Source organism: Halichoeres trimaculatus, unplaced genomic scaffold, assembly GCF_033239565.1.
Source record: "Halichoeres trimaculatus isolate MK-OKI-2021-1 unplaced genomic scaffold, fHalTri1.1 fHalTri1_scaffold_10, whole genome shotgun sequence".
In the NCBI taxonomy this organism is placed as follows: domain Eukaryota; kingdom Metazoa; phylum Chordata; class Actinopteri; order Labriformes; family Labridae; genus Halichoeres; species Halichoeres trimaculatus.
The window spans coordinates 33,514,386-33,529,929 of NW_027437187.1; the positions used below are offsets into that span (position 1 = coordinate 33,514,386).

Sequence of the window (15,544 nt, forward strand, 5' to 3'; positions counted from 1 at the left end):
CATTTTAAACAAATGTATATTTTTTCCTGTTGTGACACAACCCAAGACTTCTTTATAATAAAGCATTCGCTGTAAATTCCTTGAAACTTTTTTGCAAAACTCCTTTGGTGATGACTAAAAGCTTTGTAACATGCAAAATAACAAAAACCCTCTGTGTTCATTCAGTTTTTCTAATCATTGTTCATCAAACACTGTCAGTCTGTTCATGGAGACTTCTAAACTAAATTAGTTAACCAACATTTTGCTTGGTTCACAACTTTCTTTGACCACAGCATGTTTGATTGGTAAACTTTCTTAATGGTACAGTAAAATTTTCGATTTATTATTTAATAAATCAACATACATTAACCTAAAGAATATTTTCAAGTAGTATTGAAAGCTTGGTCCATATCCATAAACTTCCAGAAAATGTGCAGAAATTAAATTAAAATATATTGAATAAAAAATATATACAATATTAACATTTTAAAAAACAAAAGACCCATTCAATTGGCCACATTATTAAATACAATCTTGCTCACCTCTTACTTCAGTAGTGAGGCTTGTTCATCTGTTGTGGTATGGGTTAAGGTGGGTCTATACCTGTATCTGTTGAGTCTGGCTGCACAAGGGGAAAGATAAGAATAAATTAGTTTAAAAGACTAGTCAAATGCTATCTTGAAAAACAGACAAACACAAAATACTTTGTACAATTCACTATAGAAACTGCTATAATGGGAATAGTAGCGATAGTTATATCCTTTTGAGCTTAGCTTCATAGCTACATCAAAGGCAGACGTTGGTATTCTGACATTAAAAAGTTAACCTGCAATTTTCAAAAATAATAAAACACGATATTATTTCGTCATAAAAACAAAGTAGTCAGCTTAATTAATTCTGAAATGTGTTATTTGCTGAATTTTGACCTATATTTTGTGCCAATAATTACGAAACTGCCCCAATTTACTTCAATATAGCTTATTCGTATTTACATGTCAAGGCTTTCACAATCACAAACGTCATCCATCGGCGACGAACAGGCTTGTTTTTCTGGACTGATACTGCGCCTGCGCAATGACAGTAGTCCTTGGCTGGCCTGTCTGTTGTAGGTGACTGAACCTGTGAGGGCACACAGACAAAATGCAGAGCTGGACTCAGTTATACCGCTCCCTTGCCACGGTAAGGATGGACTTTTCTTAAAGAACATGTTGTCCGGATGGGTTCTGTAGCGGTCTCGGTAGCTGTTGCTCCTGTGGATAGTTTAAATTCTCCACACCAGCGGCCCGGCCCGGCTAGCGGGTCAGCTAATGCTAACTGCCTGGCTGGGAGCTACACCAGACTCCACAGTTAAATCCTTGAGTTAGGAATTGTTGTCATTATTGATGAATCACATACTGCCAAGTTATCATGAAGCGAATTCCTTAACGCTTAAAAGTTATTCGGCATAGTTCGGCGTGATCAAAAGTGACGGAAAGATCCAAAGGTGGAGATAAATAAACGTTTGTTCCTGGATGTTTTCAGTGACGTCCAGGATATTATATTATGTAAAGAAGTAACGTGATGTCAGCTACTTCTTTATCAGTTCTGATCTTGTTACGATAGTTTTTGTGACATTTGTGTTAAAGAAATGCTTTCCATTAATAAACGGTTGGTTTATTAGCTTTATGAAGCTAAAGTTTTCTCTTCTACTTACATGTCATGTTGACAAGCTAAGGCAATTAGCTTAGCAGTGGTTACCTAACTCTTGATGCAGCTGATGTCCCAGCCATACCAACCCATTTGAGTTATTAGGAACAGTGTTATGACCAAGTGTTTTGGTTATTTATGAGTATTTTTTGCATCACCCTCTCTGGGAGCCATGTAGGGTTAATATTGATCATGTTTACATCACAGCAAACCAGCATCTAAGCAGTTTGGTCATGACACAGGATAGTTAGTAGTAATAGTAATGTTTTTAGTTGTTGTTACACTGCAAGGGATCTGAATCTGATGCATTTCTTGCAGTAAAGACAGGAGTAGTTGAAGCAACTTTCACTGCTTTGTTTTTATCAGCTGGTCTCACTCTCCTCAGTTTCCCTTATGTAACCTTACTTGATCCCTGCTGCTCCTGCTCTCTTTGCTGCAGCTGTCGGTCATAAACTTTGGTGTCTCTTAATACTATGAAATATGGCTGAGCAATTAATTAAATTATATCCGGAAGATCAACCGTGTAAACTTTTACTGAATGGCGAAAACTTTTCACTAAAGGTTTGAACAACTCACAAAAATCCAAAACATTTCACTAAATTAAAAACAGAACTGTTTCACAAGATGGAAAAATAAGGTTTCAAGAATTCACATTGAAATATTTAATTTAATGCACGAAATACTTTTGTGTGAAGAAAAATATTTTGCATTTTGTAAAATATATTTTTTTTACTTTTAATCTAATAGTTTTGTTTCATGAAGTATAGTTTCTGTCTGAAAAACACAAACAAAAAAACTCTTTTTGGAATCATTAGATATTGTTTTATAAAGGAAAGTTTGAATGTTTCTTGAAAAAGTTTAGCATTTTGCAAAATTTTTGCATATTTCATGAAGTAATATTAAGTTTTATGAACTGTTTTTGCTTTAATAACATTCAAGTGTTATAAAAACAACTTTTCATAGATTCTGTTCTTTTACACGGATATCAACAGGATTAGTTAGCATATTAGCATGATTGATAAGCACATAAACATATTTTCCCCCTGCCTTTCTTAAAAGTGATGTGTCAGCTGATCATCTTGTGTTTATTTCCTAGTTTTCTATGTTTTGATTTCCCTCTCTTTACGTGTTTGTTTTCCTCTAACAGCGGAGCCATCACCTGCCCTGCAAGCTGCATGGAGCTGCAGCTGTGTCCGTCAGAACTTACGCTGACAAAGCAGCAAGTAAGATATCTGTAAAGCTTATCATTCAGCTTCATTAATTCTCCTGTGAACTTTAACCTGATAGAGTGATGTAATAACTTGATACCTTTTCATGTCTGTCCGAGCGGTGGAGGACATTTGAACTTTAAAGATTAATGAAATTTTTTGATGTAAAATTGTCCAGCTTGCAGAAAAAGTAACAGCAAAAACTTAATCACAGTCCTTTCTCCAGGCTTTTTTATCACCCTGCGCTTGGTACATGTCACACTGGCTCTCCAACACCGAGACCTCTAGATTGTTGCTTCCTCATCTATCTCTATTTACTGATCCCACACTGAAATGCTGTATGAAGACATGTTTTATAAACATTCAATAAACAGATATCTGCACTAACTGTCAAGGCAAGGCAGCTTTATTTATATAGATATACGGAGCATGGAAGCTAAATGCTGCTTCTCCATGTTTGGTTTGGTTAAATATTTGAACTTGAGATTCAAACCTGCTTGATATTGTTGCAGACGCCAATCAGCATTTAGAATTTCTGACTTCCTGGAACAAATCATAATAATTAAGCTTAATATATTTCTGTTATTATAGTTTGCTTTGTTTGAACAATAAAACAACGTGCCGATAGAGGATGATAGATGTCTGTAATTAGCTTGGTGTGACTGCTTTGTGCAGTCTCCTTTGTAATGATTTCTACTACCAAGGGTTAAAATCTCACCTTATTAAAGAAAAGTATGTTTATGGTTGTTTTTTTTTGGTGTCTCCCTGCAGTCGATGCAGATGTCACAGTGGTGGGCTCTGGTCCTGGTGGCTACGTCGCCGCCATCAAAGCTGCACAGCTCGGCTTCAAGGTAAGCGGTGTTCATCAGCTCAGAAAAAAACAGTGTTTTCACGTGACGTAATCAACTCAAACTCGACCATGTTGGAGGTACTCTCACAACAGAATGGCATTGAGCCCGCAGGTGTGTAGGATTGTTGTTGCACAGAATGGTAAATTACTGCAGTGTTTTTTGCTACACTAATCAGTCAGACTGAGAGAAAACATTTCATATGCTTTTCAGTACTACAATTATCCCAGTTTAGAGTGAGGAGTGTAAATAGTGGTCCGAAGAACAGAGAGTATTGTGGTTAGCTAAACTCTATCAGGATTTCCAAGGCAGTAATCTTTCATTTATCTCAACATTTGAGTCTGTTCACACTATTTCCTGTCAGGTAGGTCATGTTCTCTGCCCATAGCATCTTAAAATCACACTTCAGTAAAAGTAAATATATTAGAATAGAGTATAACTTTGATTCAGAGGTAATTTACAACAATAAACAGTACACAAGTAAAACTCATTGTCTTTTAGACGCTTTTTAAAGTGAGCCTCTCCCAAAAGAAAATAATTTATTCTATGGACCTCCTCTTCTGTGAAAATTATAGTAGTTTTCAGTAGGAGTATAGTTTGTTTTCATACCTTTGGGTAGGGCAAGGCAACTTTACTTATATAGCACATTTCAGCAAGGTAATTCAAAGTGCTTTACAGATAGAACAAATAAAAAAAAAACAATTAAAAAGCAGATTAAAAATATTAAGACACAGCAAAACAATTAGATTAAGAGAGAAAAGAAAATTTAAAATTGATTTTATAACATTTTTAAGATCAGAGTTGCAGTGCAGAGTTGCAAAATTGTGTGATTTTAGATGATGATAAGATGCTAACTCCTCGTATGGGCCTCTCCTGCTTATTAAGTGTAATTTTTCAAAATATCTTTTTTTTTCTTGCTGGCTAAGTCCTTCACAAAGAGTTTTACTGTACTCTATACACTTCTATCTCAGTCCATTCAATATTTACGTTTGTGTGCCTCCAATGCAGCCGCACATCCAGGTAACTACCCAAATAGTGACGTCACTGCAAACACTATATGGAGGTAGAGATTATCAGAGATGATAGCATGTTGTCAGGGAATTGCTTTTACATCTGTCAATGTCATTTATTAGTAATACAGATAAATATGCACACCAAAAAACTTCCATTAACCGCCCTGATCTTTGTTTTCTTCAGTCCATGGTTTTACCTTGCTTCAATGAGGGACATGTGTACAAGACCTCACTGGACGTGAGAAAAAACTATTGTAAATATTGATTTTAATCAGGCAGAGATAGAAAAAGCAATCCTCACCCTGCTTATACACTTTTTGAGTTATGGCTCATTATGCTTTTGATTATTTTTTTTTCAAAGTGTGAGAAATTTAGCCTCAGAGCTTCTTGCAAACAGCACTGTATTTGCTCTTTAAAGTTAACTTTTAATGTTGTCTTTGTGCAGACAGTGTGTGTTGAGAAAAATGCCACGCTGGGCGGTACCTGTCTGAACGTCGGCTGCATCCCCTCAAAGGTAAAATGTTTCTCTTACATGGTCATGAGCATGTCAAAAAAAAAATAATGTGAATGTTTGGAAGAAAATTCACACCAATTGGATCAAATTATCTTTTTTTTAGCTTTAATTTCCATCAGCACATATTTATTGGGTGAAAAATGGGGGGGATTTTTGACTAAGGTTGGTTGATAAAAAAACAGGCTACACAAAACAAAAAGAGACCCATAAAATTTGAAAAAGATGTTTTTATTTAGTTTATGTTTTGTGTTTCAGGCCCTGCTGAACAACTCCTACTTGTACCACTTGGCTCACGGCAAAGACTTTGAAAACAGAGGCATCGAAAGTAAGTCATGTCACTGATATTAAAGGTCTCATATTCTGCTCCTTTTCTGCAGTTAAATATGGATCTTTGATGTCTTCATGAAATGGTAGTAACATGTTTTGGTCCAAAAAGCCAATAAATCAAGCACAGCAGCATTGTTTCCAGGCTCTCATAGCCCCTCTGTTCAGAACGCTCTGATTTAGTGGGCGTGGCCTTCATATGTAAATGAGCCACCGCTGATACCGCCCCGCTCTTCCACGTCACTGAGAGTAGCGCCATGAGCTCCGAGTGCACAATGCTTAGAAAACAGCGAAGCTCATTTACCGTAACATTGCAAAACATTAAAACAACAGGCTAACAGCAGCTAAAGTTAGCATCCTGAAGCTAACACAGAGACAGGGGGGACACTGAGGAAAAGCTCTTACATCTGCTCCACAGCACACAGCATTTAAAATACTCACATTTCCAGGGTCCCAGTTTTGTTGGTGGATGCGCCTGGATTCAGGACCAGTCTATTGGCTAGCCCTCTGTTGGACTGTCCAAAGTTGGAAAAGCAGTCGGCCATGAAGTGACTAGCACACACATGTACAGTTTTGCTGAGTGTAGCTGGAACATTTCCTTGATAAATGAACTCTAGACACTTAGTCTGTCTTCTTCTGAGATGGGAAGCTTGTGCATGGAACTATTTGGCTGTTTACAGCCAAAAACAGAGCAGTGATGGAGGGGAGTGGGCGGGGAGGGGGTTCGGGGGTATCTACTCCAGTGGACCAATCAAGTCAGACTTGTTCCTGATTGGTCACAAAAGGGAATCGGTGATGTTGGCAAATCCCCAAAATCCAAACAGCTTGTTTTAGTTCAGGATTTTACATTCACAAGCTCTACTAAGTACAGGTTTTGTCATTAAATATCACTTTTTGTGGGCTGGGAGGAAAGACAAAGACTCACGTATTTCATTAGAAGACTTCAAAAAGTGATTTTTGCATAATATAGGACCTTTAACACAGCTGTCATCTTGACAAACAGCGCCCTCCTCTGGATAAAGCTGATATCTGTCATCAATCTCAGTTTCAGGCATCTCGTTGAACCTGGAGAAGATGATGGCTCAGAAGAGTGGAGCTGTGAAAGCGCTGACCGGAGGAATCGCACATTTATTCAAACAAAACAAAGTCAGTCCTCTTTCTTTTTCTTCAGTTAATATTTAATTCACTCACTGAAGCAAAGGTAGCAGAGCTCACAGTGTGGCTTTGTTCCCTCAGGTGACTCATGTGAGCGGTTTTGGGAGAGTGACTGGGAAGAACCAGGTGACGGCTACAATAGCAGACGGGAGCGAGCAGGTTATCAACACCAAAAACATCCTCATCGCCACTGGCTCTGAGGTCACACCTTTCCCTGGTATCCAGGTACACCACCTTTACTTCTACTTGTGCATTTTTGGGGTCCTAAAGGATCCTCAGCTCCAGGGATTTGGCGTTCAAAAATTCATCTCTGTTTCTATCATTTTTAAGCTCTGATTTTTTTTCTCTGTCAGATTGATGAGGACAGCGTGGTGTCGTCGACCGGAGCTCTGTCCCTGAAGAAAGTTCCAGAGCAGATGATCGTGATCGGAGCTGGAGTCATCGGAGTGGAGCTGGTAGGCGTTGCTTAAAGCTCAGATCAAAAGAAAATGAAGATAAAAAGAAAAGAGATTCGAGAAAGTGTGTACAGAGAGTTATAGTTGTCTGAAGCTTCTGTCCTACCATCCTGCAGGGGTCAGTGTGGCAGCGTCTGGGCTCTAAAGTCACAGCTGTGGAGTTCCTGGGCCACGTGGGCGGCATGGGCATCGACATGGAGATCTCAAAGAACTTCCAGCGCATCCTCCAGAAGCAGGGCCTCAAGTTCAAGCTCGGCACCAAAGTTATGGGCGCCACCAAGAGGCCCGACGGCAAGATCGACGTAGCGTGAGTAAAAACCTCCTGGATCCTCCCATCATGTCACGCTGTCTGTGAGAGTCCTGTGAAGTGAAAACCTGTCCTGTGTGGGTGTTTCAGGGTAGAGGCGGCTGCTGGAGGGAAGAACGAGACGCTGACCTGTGACGTGCTGCTGGTCTGCATCGGCAGACGACCTTTCACCCAGAACCTGGGTCTGGAATCTGTGGGCATCGAGCTGGACAACAGAGGACGCATCCCCATCAACAACCGCTTCCAGACCAAAGTTCCCAGGTACAGCTGAGCAGGGGTGGCCTGATTTAAGAAGGCAGAGTCTGGGGTTTCTTAGAAATTAGTCCGATCCAGATCATGAAGGCTTTAAGTGGAGCTACATGTCTGGTTTGTCTCAAAAAGACAGTCTGCTTTGGAGGTTTGTAAAAGTTGACAGACCTGAATCATGAGCTCCTTTTAATCCCGCGTTTCCTGTCTCCTCCTGCAGCATTTATGCCATTGGTGATGTGGTTGCCGGCCCGATGTTGGCCCACAAAGCCGAGGACGAGGGCATCATCTGCGTGGAGGGCATGGCCGGCGGCGCCGTGCACATCGACTACAACTGCGTCCCCTCCGTCATCTACACACACCCAGAGGTGGCCTGGGTGGGCAAGACAGAGGAGCAGCTCAAAGAGGAGGTGAGGAGGAGTCATTGAGTTCAGTTAAACATTCAACATTTTAGGATTTGTCTCCTGTGTTTTCTTTTCTGAGTGCCCATCTCCACTCCTCTCCTCCTCTCCTCCTCAGGGGGTCCCGTACAAAGTCGGCAAGTTCCCCTTCGCAGCCAACAGCCGAGCCAAGACCAACGCCGACACTGACGGCTTGGTGAAGATCCTCAGCCACAAGGAGACGGACAGGATGATGGGAGCTCACATTCTCGGAACGGTAAGAGCTCACGATGGAGTTTTCATTATGATTTGGTTTGTCTCAAAAGGAATTTCAGCTCTAGAGAAATAACAGATGTCCAAAGCTCATGATTGACCAATCATGATCAAGTATTTAACAGAGACATGACTGACCTTTCTGTACTTTGGTCATGTTATTTCGACCGTGGGAAACTTTGTGTCGAGCTTCAGCTCTGTGAAGTAAAAGCTGCTGTTTGTTTGTTCCACCTGCAGGGGGCAGGAGAGATGATTAATGAAGCTGCTTTGGCCATGGAGTACGGTGCTTCCTGCGAGGACGTCGCCAGAGTCTGCCATGCTCATCCTGTGAGTCCACACATAAACAAACATCTCAGAATATCACATCAAGAGCAGAAAACAGGCCATTTTTTTGCTGTTTTTACTGATACAATCCTACAGAAAAACCCCGGATTAATATATAAAGCAGTGATGAAACTGCAGTTAACACGTCAAAAGGCATCCTCAAAACTGTAAGATTAAAAGTTGTTCAGTTAAAATCCCATTTTGAGTATCTACATTGAGAATACCCCATTTGATACACTGAACTTATATTGTTTCGTGTCTATTCAGAATATTCAGATGACAACCAAAGCAAACCTATCATTCTAAATTCTGAGATTAAAGTCAGAATTCAGCGTCCCGACTTTTTGCCTCAGAAAACATCTGTTGCATAGAGTTCAGACCTCAAAAACTGCAATAATCAATCTTGATTGAAGTCAGAATTTAGGAATATAGGCTGTATACTGTGAAAAAAAGTCAGAAGAAACAAAATTGGGGATAAAACCAGAGTTAAGATTTTATGTATGTGTTGTGACATTTGTCGTAGGATTATTGATTTAACCTTTATTTTATTTACCAGGAATAATCACATTGAGGTGCAAGATCAGCAGCATAAGAAAGTTTCACACAGATGACAAAACAGAGACAATAGACAGAAATAAATCGACAATACAACAAGTTCATAAATTAGCAGCGTTCAACGGGAAATCAAGTGCACAGGCTCATCAAATGATCCTTGATTCTGGTTTGAAAATAGTCCAAGCTAACATGATGGTCCAGTTTCAGATGGACTTGTAGCTCAGACCAAGATGAAGGAGCAAAATCACTTAAAGCTCTTTGACCAAAGACAGAGCGAGTTCAAGGAACCACAAATAGAATTATAAAAACATGTTCAAAACTTCTGAAAAGAACACACTTCATAGAAAAAAACAAACAAAAAAAAAAAACAGTCAAATTCCTCAAGATTACAGCCACAGGGGGAAAAGGTTAGGAATAAACCCCGGTATCTACTCAGTAAAACAACTCAACTACTCAGAAAAAAAACCCAGATTAAGGTCTGATATTTGAAAAAAAAAACAACAAATTATGTTGTTTTCCTCTTTTAATTGTTTTAATGAGGATGATAATTTAAGACTTTTCAGAAAACTCTGAATTTCCAGTTCAAAGTCAGAAATTGAGAAAAAGTTTGTATTCTGACTTTTCCATGAATCCAGAAATAGAAATTTAAATTCTTACTTATATTTCAGAATACGGCTGCGTATTAGGGCCAGTTAAAGAAATTTTTGAAAAATTAAACTAGGAAATTTTTGAGTTTGTAAAGTCACAAGTTTACGACTTATTGAACTCAAAAACTTAGTATATAAAATAGTGAATTTCAATTGCCCAAAGATTTATATGTGGCTTCGAATGTGTAGATTGTTGACTGTGTAAAACATGGACGTAGTCTCGCTAACGTCACCCGTCTGTTTCTGAAACAGAAAATGAAGCAGATCGGCTAGAGTGGCCATATTGGTAGTTGTAAGGGCTTCGCCTACAGTTATAGGACGCCTGTTGGTCACGTGACCCTCAGCTGTGCCTCTTATTGGGGGAGCTTGTGATCTTAATATCCTCCGAACGGCCGAGCTAGAGAAAAATTCACCCCCTGTACAGTGGGTGTCGTTTGTGAAATTAGCGATTCAGACAGGAGGCATTTTTGAACCAGACTGTAAATAGGTGAATTTCTGCTTTGAAAACTGCTTTTTTTGGCTTGGTGTGTTAGCAACTTTTGGTTCAACAGGACACCAACAAAAGAGCGAGTCGTTGAACTTTCCTCCTCAGGAGCATTTGATAGAAGGAATGAAAAAAGAAGTAAACAGGAGATCTCGCACTTCTGCAGCGGAGACCAGAGCAATCGATTACAGTTTACAGTCCACTCAGACTTCTTAGTAGATCAGAGAGAAACAAAAAGATTCTAGCAAGACACATAAAAACATCTGATCCCGCCCATATCTGTCTCAAAAAAACCTTCAGTTTTACTTTTTTTTTTTTAGTTTTTTTTTTTTTTTCAGGAAAGCTTTTTCAGCTTATTACATCTGCATCTCTCAAGTGTGGCATCCCCTGTGTGTTAACTAACATCTAACATCATCTCATACTAAATTTGTGACTTCATTAACTCGCAAATTTACTAGTTTATCAAGTTGTTAAATTTCCACTTAATGTACTAGCAAATTTTTGAGTTTCTAAAGTTGAAAATTTGACTTTAGAAACTCAAAAACTTTGAGTTTATTTCTTGAAAAATTATTTATTGAATTTCTTTAGTGGCCAGTGTTGCCAACTTAGTGATTTTGTTGCTATTTTTAGTGACCTTCTGAACCTCCCCAGAGAGAAAATTAGAGAAAAGCGACTAGCGACAAATCTAGCGCCTTGTATCAGACTTCTGTGGAGAGAAAAAAAAACAGTATTCTTGCAAATCCTGCAGAAAAAAATAATCAGAAATTGTTTTCCAGATAGAAATTCTACATTGAAAGGAGAACAAAAACTTAAGTTAATTTTCTGCTGCTTCTTTTTCTCTATTTCATCTCTTCTCTTAACACTTTATCGTGAATACAGTGATAGAAAAATAATCCAAACAAAACAGGAAGTTTAATGACGTAAGGTGACGTGAGCATTAGCAAATCTCTAATGTTCCCTCTTCTACCGCCTCCTCCCCTGCAGACGGTGTCCGAGGCCTTCAGAGAAGCAAACCTCGCCGCCTCCTTCGGCAAAGCCATCAACTTCTGATCCACTGGCCGCTGTCGCACCTTCAGTGTACATAACAGAGGAAAACCAGGAAGCTGTGTGTGTGTGTGTCTGCGTCCAAACATTCACTCACTTCCACCGGGATGATCCTCTGTGTACATCCCAACTGTACCACATTTAGTTCTAATGTTATTTAAATGTTCTCAATAAAATGAAAACGGGGCTCTGAGCGCTTAAGAAACACTGAGCTGGCTGCAGATCAGTCCTTTTGTTTTACAAACACAGTTTAAAAGATCCCAGGAGACCGGTTATTCTACAGATCCAGTACAAAGAGATATAAATATTATTCTGGCTGTAAAGAAAGAGGGGTGGTGTTTTTGTTTTTCTGTTTTTTACAGTGTAAAAGGATAAAACACAACAAGTATGATGTGTAATCAGAGCGGGGAACTGTAGAGGCAGTTATCCTCAGTTTAGTGGTTTTTAAAGGTGAAATAAAAAAAGAAAACTCAAGTTCATGTGTTACTAAGCTTTTTCTGCAAATATCTTCAGTCTTTGTGCTTCAGTCATCACTCCAGAAAAAAACAGTGGCTTTACTGTCCAGAATTCAAAGATGCCAGTTTTTAATGGATGAAAAGTTAGCACGAAATACAAGGAACTTCGTCGAGATTTTTCCATGAAGAATAAACCTTTTACTCATGGATTTTGCGGCAGCTGTGTCTTAGCGACTTTGTCTTACAGAAATAACTTGATTAGAGAATATTGACGTTTATTTTAGTCTATCTGCTTCTTTCAAAGTGAAAAAGTTGTTGCCTGAGTTGCGACTTTCTTTGGCGTGTTGGCATGTAACCTAGGATGACACAGATATTTCTTTTTGGGGCTTCCGCTGCCTTTTGTAAAGTAGATTGAGTCAGAAACAGTGAAGAAAGAGTTTGAAATTACATGATTTAGAGATGCTAAAAGTCAAATTGGAATCCTGACTGCGCTCATTGAGGTTTGCAACTTCTATACATGGGGCACACCCGTTTAGCTGCTAGCTACTAGCTACAAAATAATTGAACTCTAGTGTGGATTTAAAAAATACACAGAACAGTATCGTCAGGAAAAGATGTATCACTGACTTCCCTTTCTGTCTCTGTGCTCATGAGCGTCTTTTATTTAAAGAAATGTAACAAAGAGTTTGCAAAACAGTGGTGAGATGTCCCCTAGCGTTAGCTGCAGTCACTGCCAGCGACTCGAACAACATCCAAAGTCCGACCGTCTACACACAAATAACGAGGGGCTGACACCTGCTGAGGGGTTGCTTCCTCAGAGCTGCTGTGCTGATTGAATTTTCTGGAGGCTAATAATAAAAATCATAAAACTGTTGATAGCTGCTGGGAAACACTTCCCCGCTCTGATTAATTCACTGTGGTTGACTGGTTGCTTTTGCTTATCTCATCATTTAAACCAATAAATGCAGTATCATTTAGAGAAAAAGCAACGCTGTGTAAACTTTTGTTTTCCAACACTTTACCAAAGTGAAGAAGACTTTTTATAGAGACATAAATTAGGGTGACCTCACTTGGAAATAAAAGATACAAAGCAAAAAGTCACTGAGACAGTTTTTCATTTTAAAGCATGTACTAGTTTTTTGGCTGTCAGGTAAGAACCTGAGGTTGGGTGATTTGGACAATAGTGACCATATTTGAACAGGTGGGTGGAGCCTCAGAGGCCTTAAGGGTTGGCAAACTCTGAGCTGCCAAAGCTGGAGAGTTTCTGCCTGCAGCCGATTTATTAACTGGAAAATGGGATGGTTAACTGACATTAGTAGCTAAAAAAGTGACTTTTTCAGTAAGATTTCCTCATTTACATCCCTAAAAAAAAGAGTTATGGTTACACAATGGGCAAAGTTGCTTGAACACATTGTGCACAGGCTGTTACAAATAAATCAACTTGTTCGAAAAACTCCATAAGCTGATTAAATCCAGTACTGTGAGCTAAGATATGTTAAGCCATGCTAACGCAGAACAATAGCTTGTGACTGTTGTCATATTTTTAAATAAAATTATCTTCGAATGATCACACACTGAAAATACAGCCCAGAGGTTCAGGTCAGAGACTTAGAGGCCGCTTACACGACAACGGTTTCAGGGTGAAACACAAACGTTTTGTTGGTTTCAGCCTCGCGTTTACATGGAATTGGTGATTCAGATGACCTAAAATGCAAACTTTAGAAAACGGCCTCCAGGGTGGGAATTTTCTAAAACCCTGCCGACACCGTTGCCGTGTGAACACTGATCTAAGCCAGACTGCTTGGTGGGAACGGGGCTTAATTTAGAAAACAAAGGGACAACCTGATCAGCGTCTGTCTCATGCTGGTCCTGAGAGCGGAAACGTCCTGTCCTGCAATCCGGGCTACGACAGCACAGCTGGGGGGAAACGTGTAAGAGGGAGATCTCTGAGAAGTCACATCAACCATGAGTGGTATAGTCAAAACAACAAAATGCTTAAAGTTGTGACCATAGACTGTATATAGAGTGGACAGGCTGGCTCCACCATTTACCATTGTATGGTTTTGAAGCCAAAATACCCCCGATTTATTCTATTGTACAATCCTCAAAAATAAAAAAATACATGAGAACGGCAGCTGTCAATTATCGATAAACGTGATGTAAAATCTTGTTTTTAACCTCTCATTACAAATGAAAATGAAACTTCTTTGAAAAAAGAGGACTTGAAAACAAGACAGCCAAATGATATCTTCAAATTACTGCAACAATCGGACATTAGAAACATTTCTACGAGGCGTATTAATGTTTTAAAGTTTGACAACAGCCCATCTGGAATGGCTGAAGAGATGGACTTTTTGACCTATACTGCAGCCAGCCACCAGGGGGAGCAGTTTTTGTGACGAGATCACTTCGAGCCGAGCAAGATGACGTCCTTTTTTTTTTTTTTTTACAGTCTATGGTTGTGACACTGTGCAAGGATTCAAATCCACCAATCAACCCAGTCACTATTCATGATATTTGAGGTAGGTAACAGGTATATGAGATTAAGAGGTGAAATATTTCTATTATTATATTAATTTTTTTGCATCAAGTTATAAAAGTGTTCCAGTAAAGGAGCCCTATTGAGATTGACTCACTTTTGGGAGCTGACCTCAAGTGGCCACACGTGGAACTGCAGTTTGGGGACTTTCAAAATTGTCTAAATTCAAGTGACATCAAACAAAAGACAAGTAAAACCAAAAGAAGTAGAAAGAAAGTGAGACACAAGACTCAAAATACAAGAAGAGTTTTAACTTTTTATTTTTGGCATCTTTAATGTCTTCTGTGTTCCTCTTTTGAGTTCTACAACTTCTGTTTCATACTAAGTGAAGCACAAAATTAACCTGGAATTTTTAAGAAACTCCTGTGTCGATAAAGTTTTTTTTAAAATGGCTCTTGTGTCAGAGTCTTGTTTTCTTCAGAGTCACGTATTTGAATAACAGGTATATTAGCAGCAGCGACTCCACCTCTGTTTGAACACTGAGCACAAGGGAAGCTGAGTGTGTGTGTATGTGTGTGTTAGTGTGTGTGCTCAGCAGGTGTGGTGGCTCCTGCAGGTTGGAGTGGACTCACTGTCGGAGTTTGAGAGTTTGAGATGGACGACAGAAGTTTGACAGAGAAACAGATGAATCGAAGAGCCGAGTGATCAAACTGAAGAAATGAGATTTAAATAAAGTTTGGACACCAAGTCTCCCTGTCACCCTCAGGTACTGTTCCTCTTTTTACACCTTTATAAAGTTATCACAGATCAAAATATGAAATGTTTCTTTCTCCTGTGGCTTTAAACATGATTCAGAGCAAAAAGGAAACAGTTTTATTGTTGTTTCACTGTTTTTTATAACTCTTTTCTTCTGGTGGATTGAAATGCTTCAGCATGTGAACGCTTCTTTTGTTTGTACTTTAATCCCAAAATACACAACTGACACTTTCACCGTCCCAGACGTCAAAGTCACACGTTCATCAGGCTTGAAATCTTATTTTTCTTCCATCTCTTTCCCTTCTGCTGCTGTATAAAAGCGTCTTTATTGTTCCTCCTCTTCTTCTCTTGATTTAATTCCTCCTTCTTTGAGACTTTCCCTATTTCCAGCATTTAATCCCGTCTTCTCTTC

At 39.2% G+C, this 15,544-nt stretch overlaps 1 protein-coding gene across 1 annotated transcript; it reads left to right on the forward strand.

Moving 5' to 3' along the window:
- Window positions 1–1,033: 1,033 nt before the first annotated feature.
- On the forward strand, window positions 1,034–14,221 carry dld (deltaD). The gene is made up of 14 exons (XM_074677807.1): window positions 1,034–1,158; window positions 2,813–2,888; window positions 3,645–3,724; window positions 5,180–5,248; window positions 5,504–5,573; window positions 6,618–6,718; window positions 6,809–6,952; window positions 7,081–7,182; window positions 7,299–7,489; window positions 7,580–7,750; window positions 7,956–8,145; window positions 8,255–8,392; window positions 8,626–8,715; window positions 11,383–14,221. Exons 1-14 carry the CDS (start codon window positions 1,120–1,122, stop codon window positions 11,446–11,448), a joined length of 1,527 nt encoding a protein of 508 aa, XP_074533908.1. The 5' UTR covers window positions 1,034–1,119; the 3' UTR covers window positions 11,449–14,221.
- The last annotated feature ends 1,323 nt before the right edge of the window (window positions 14,222–15,544 follow it).

Excerpts from the sequence above, each read along its gene's own strand:
- dld (XM_074677807.1), top strand. The coding sequence starts at position 1,120 with ATGCAGAGCTGGACTCAGTTATACCGCTCCCTTGCCACG. Across the intron at positions 2,889-3,644 it reads TTACGCTGACAAAGCAGCAA|TCGATGCAGATGTCACAGTG; the intron begins GTAAGATATCTG and ends GTCTCCCTGCAG. Across the intron at positions 7,490-7,579 it reads GACGGCAAGATCGACGTAGC|GGTAGAGGCGGCTGCTGGAG; the intron begins GTGAGTAAAAAC and ends TGGGTGTTTCAG.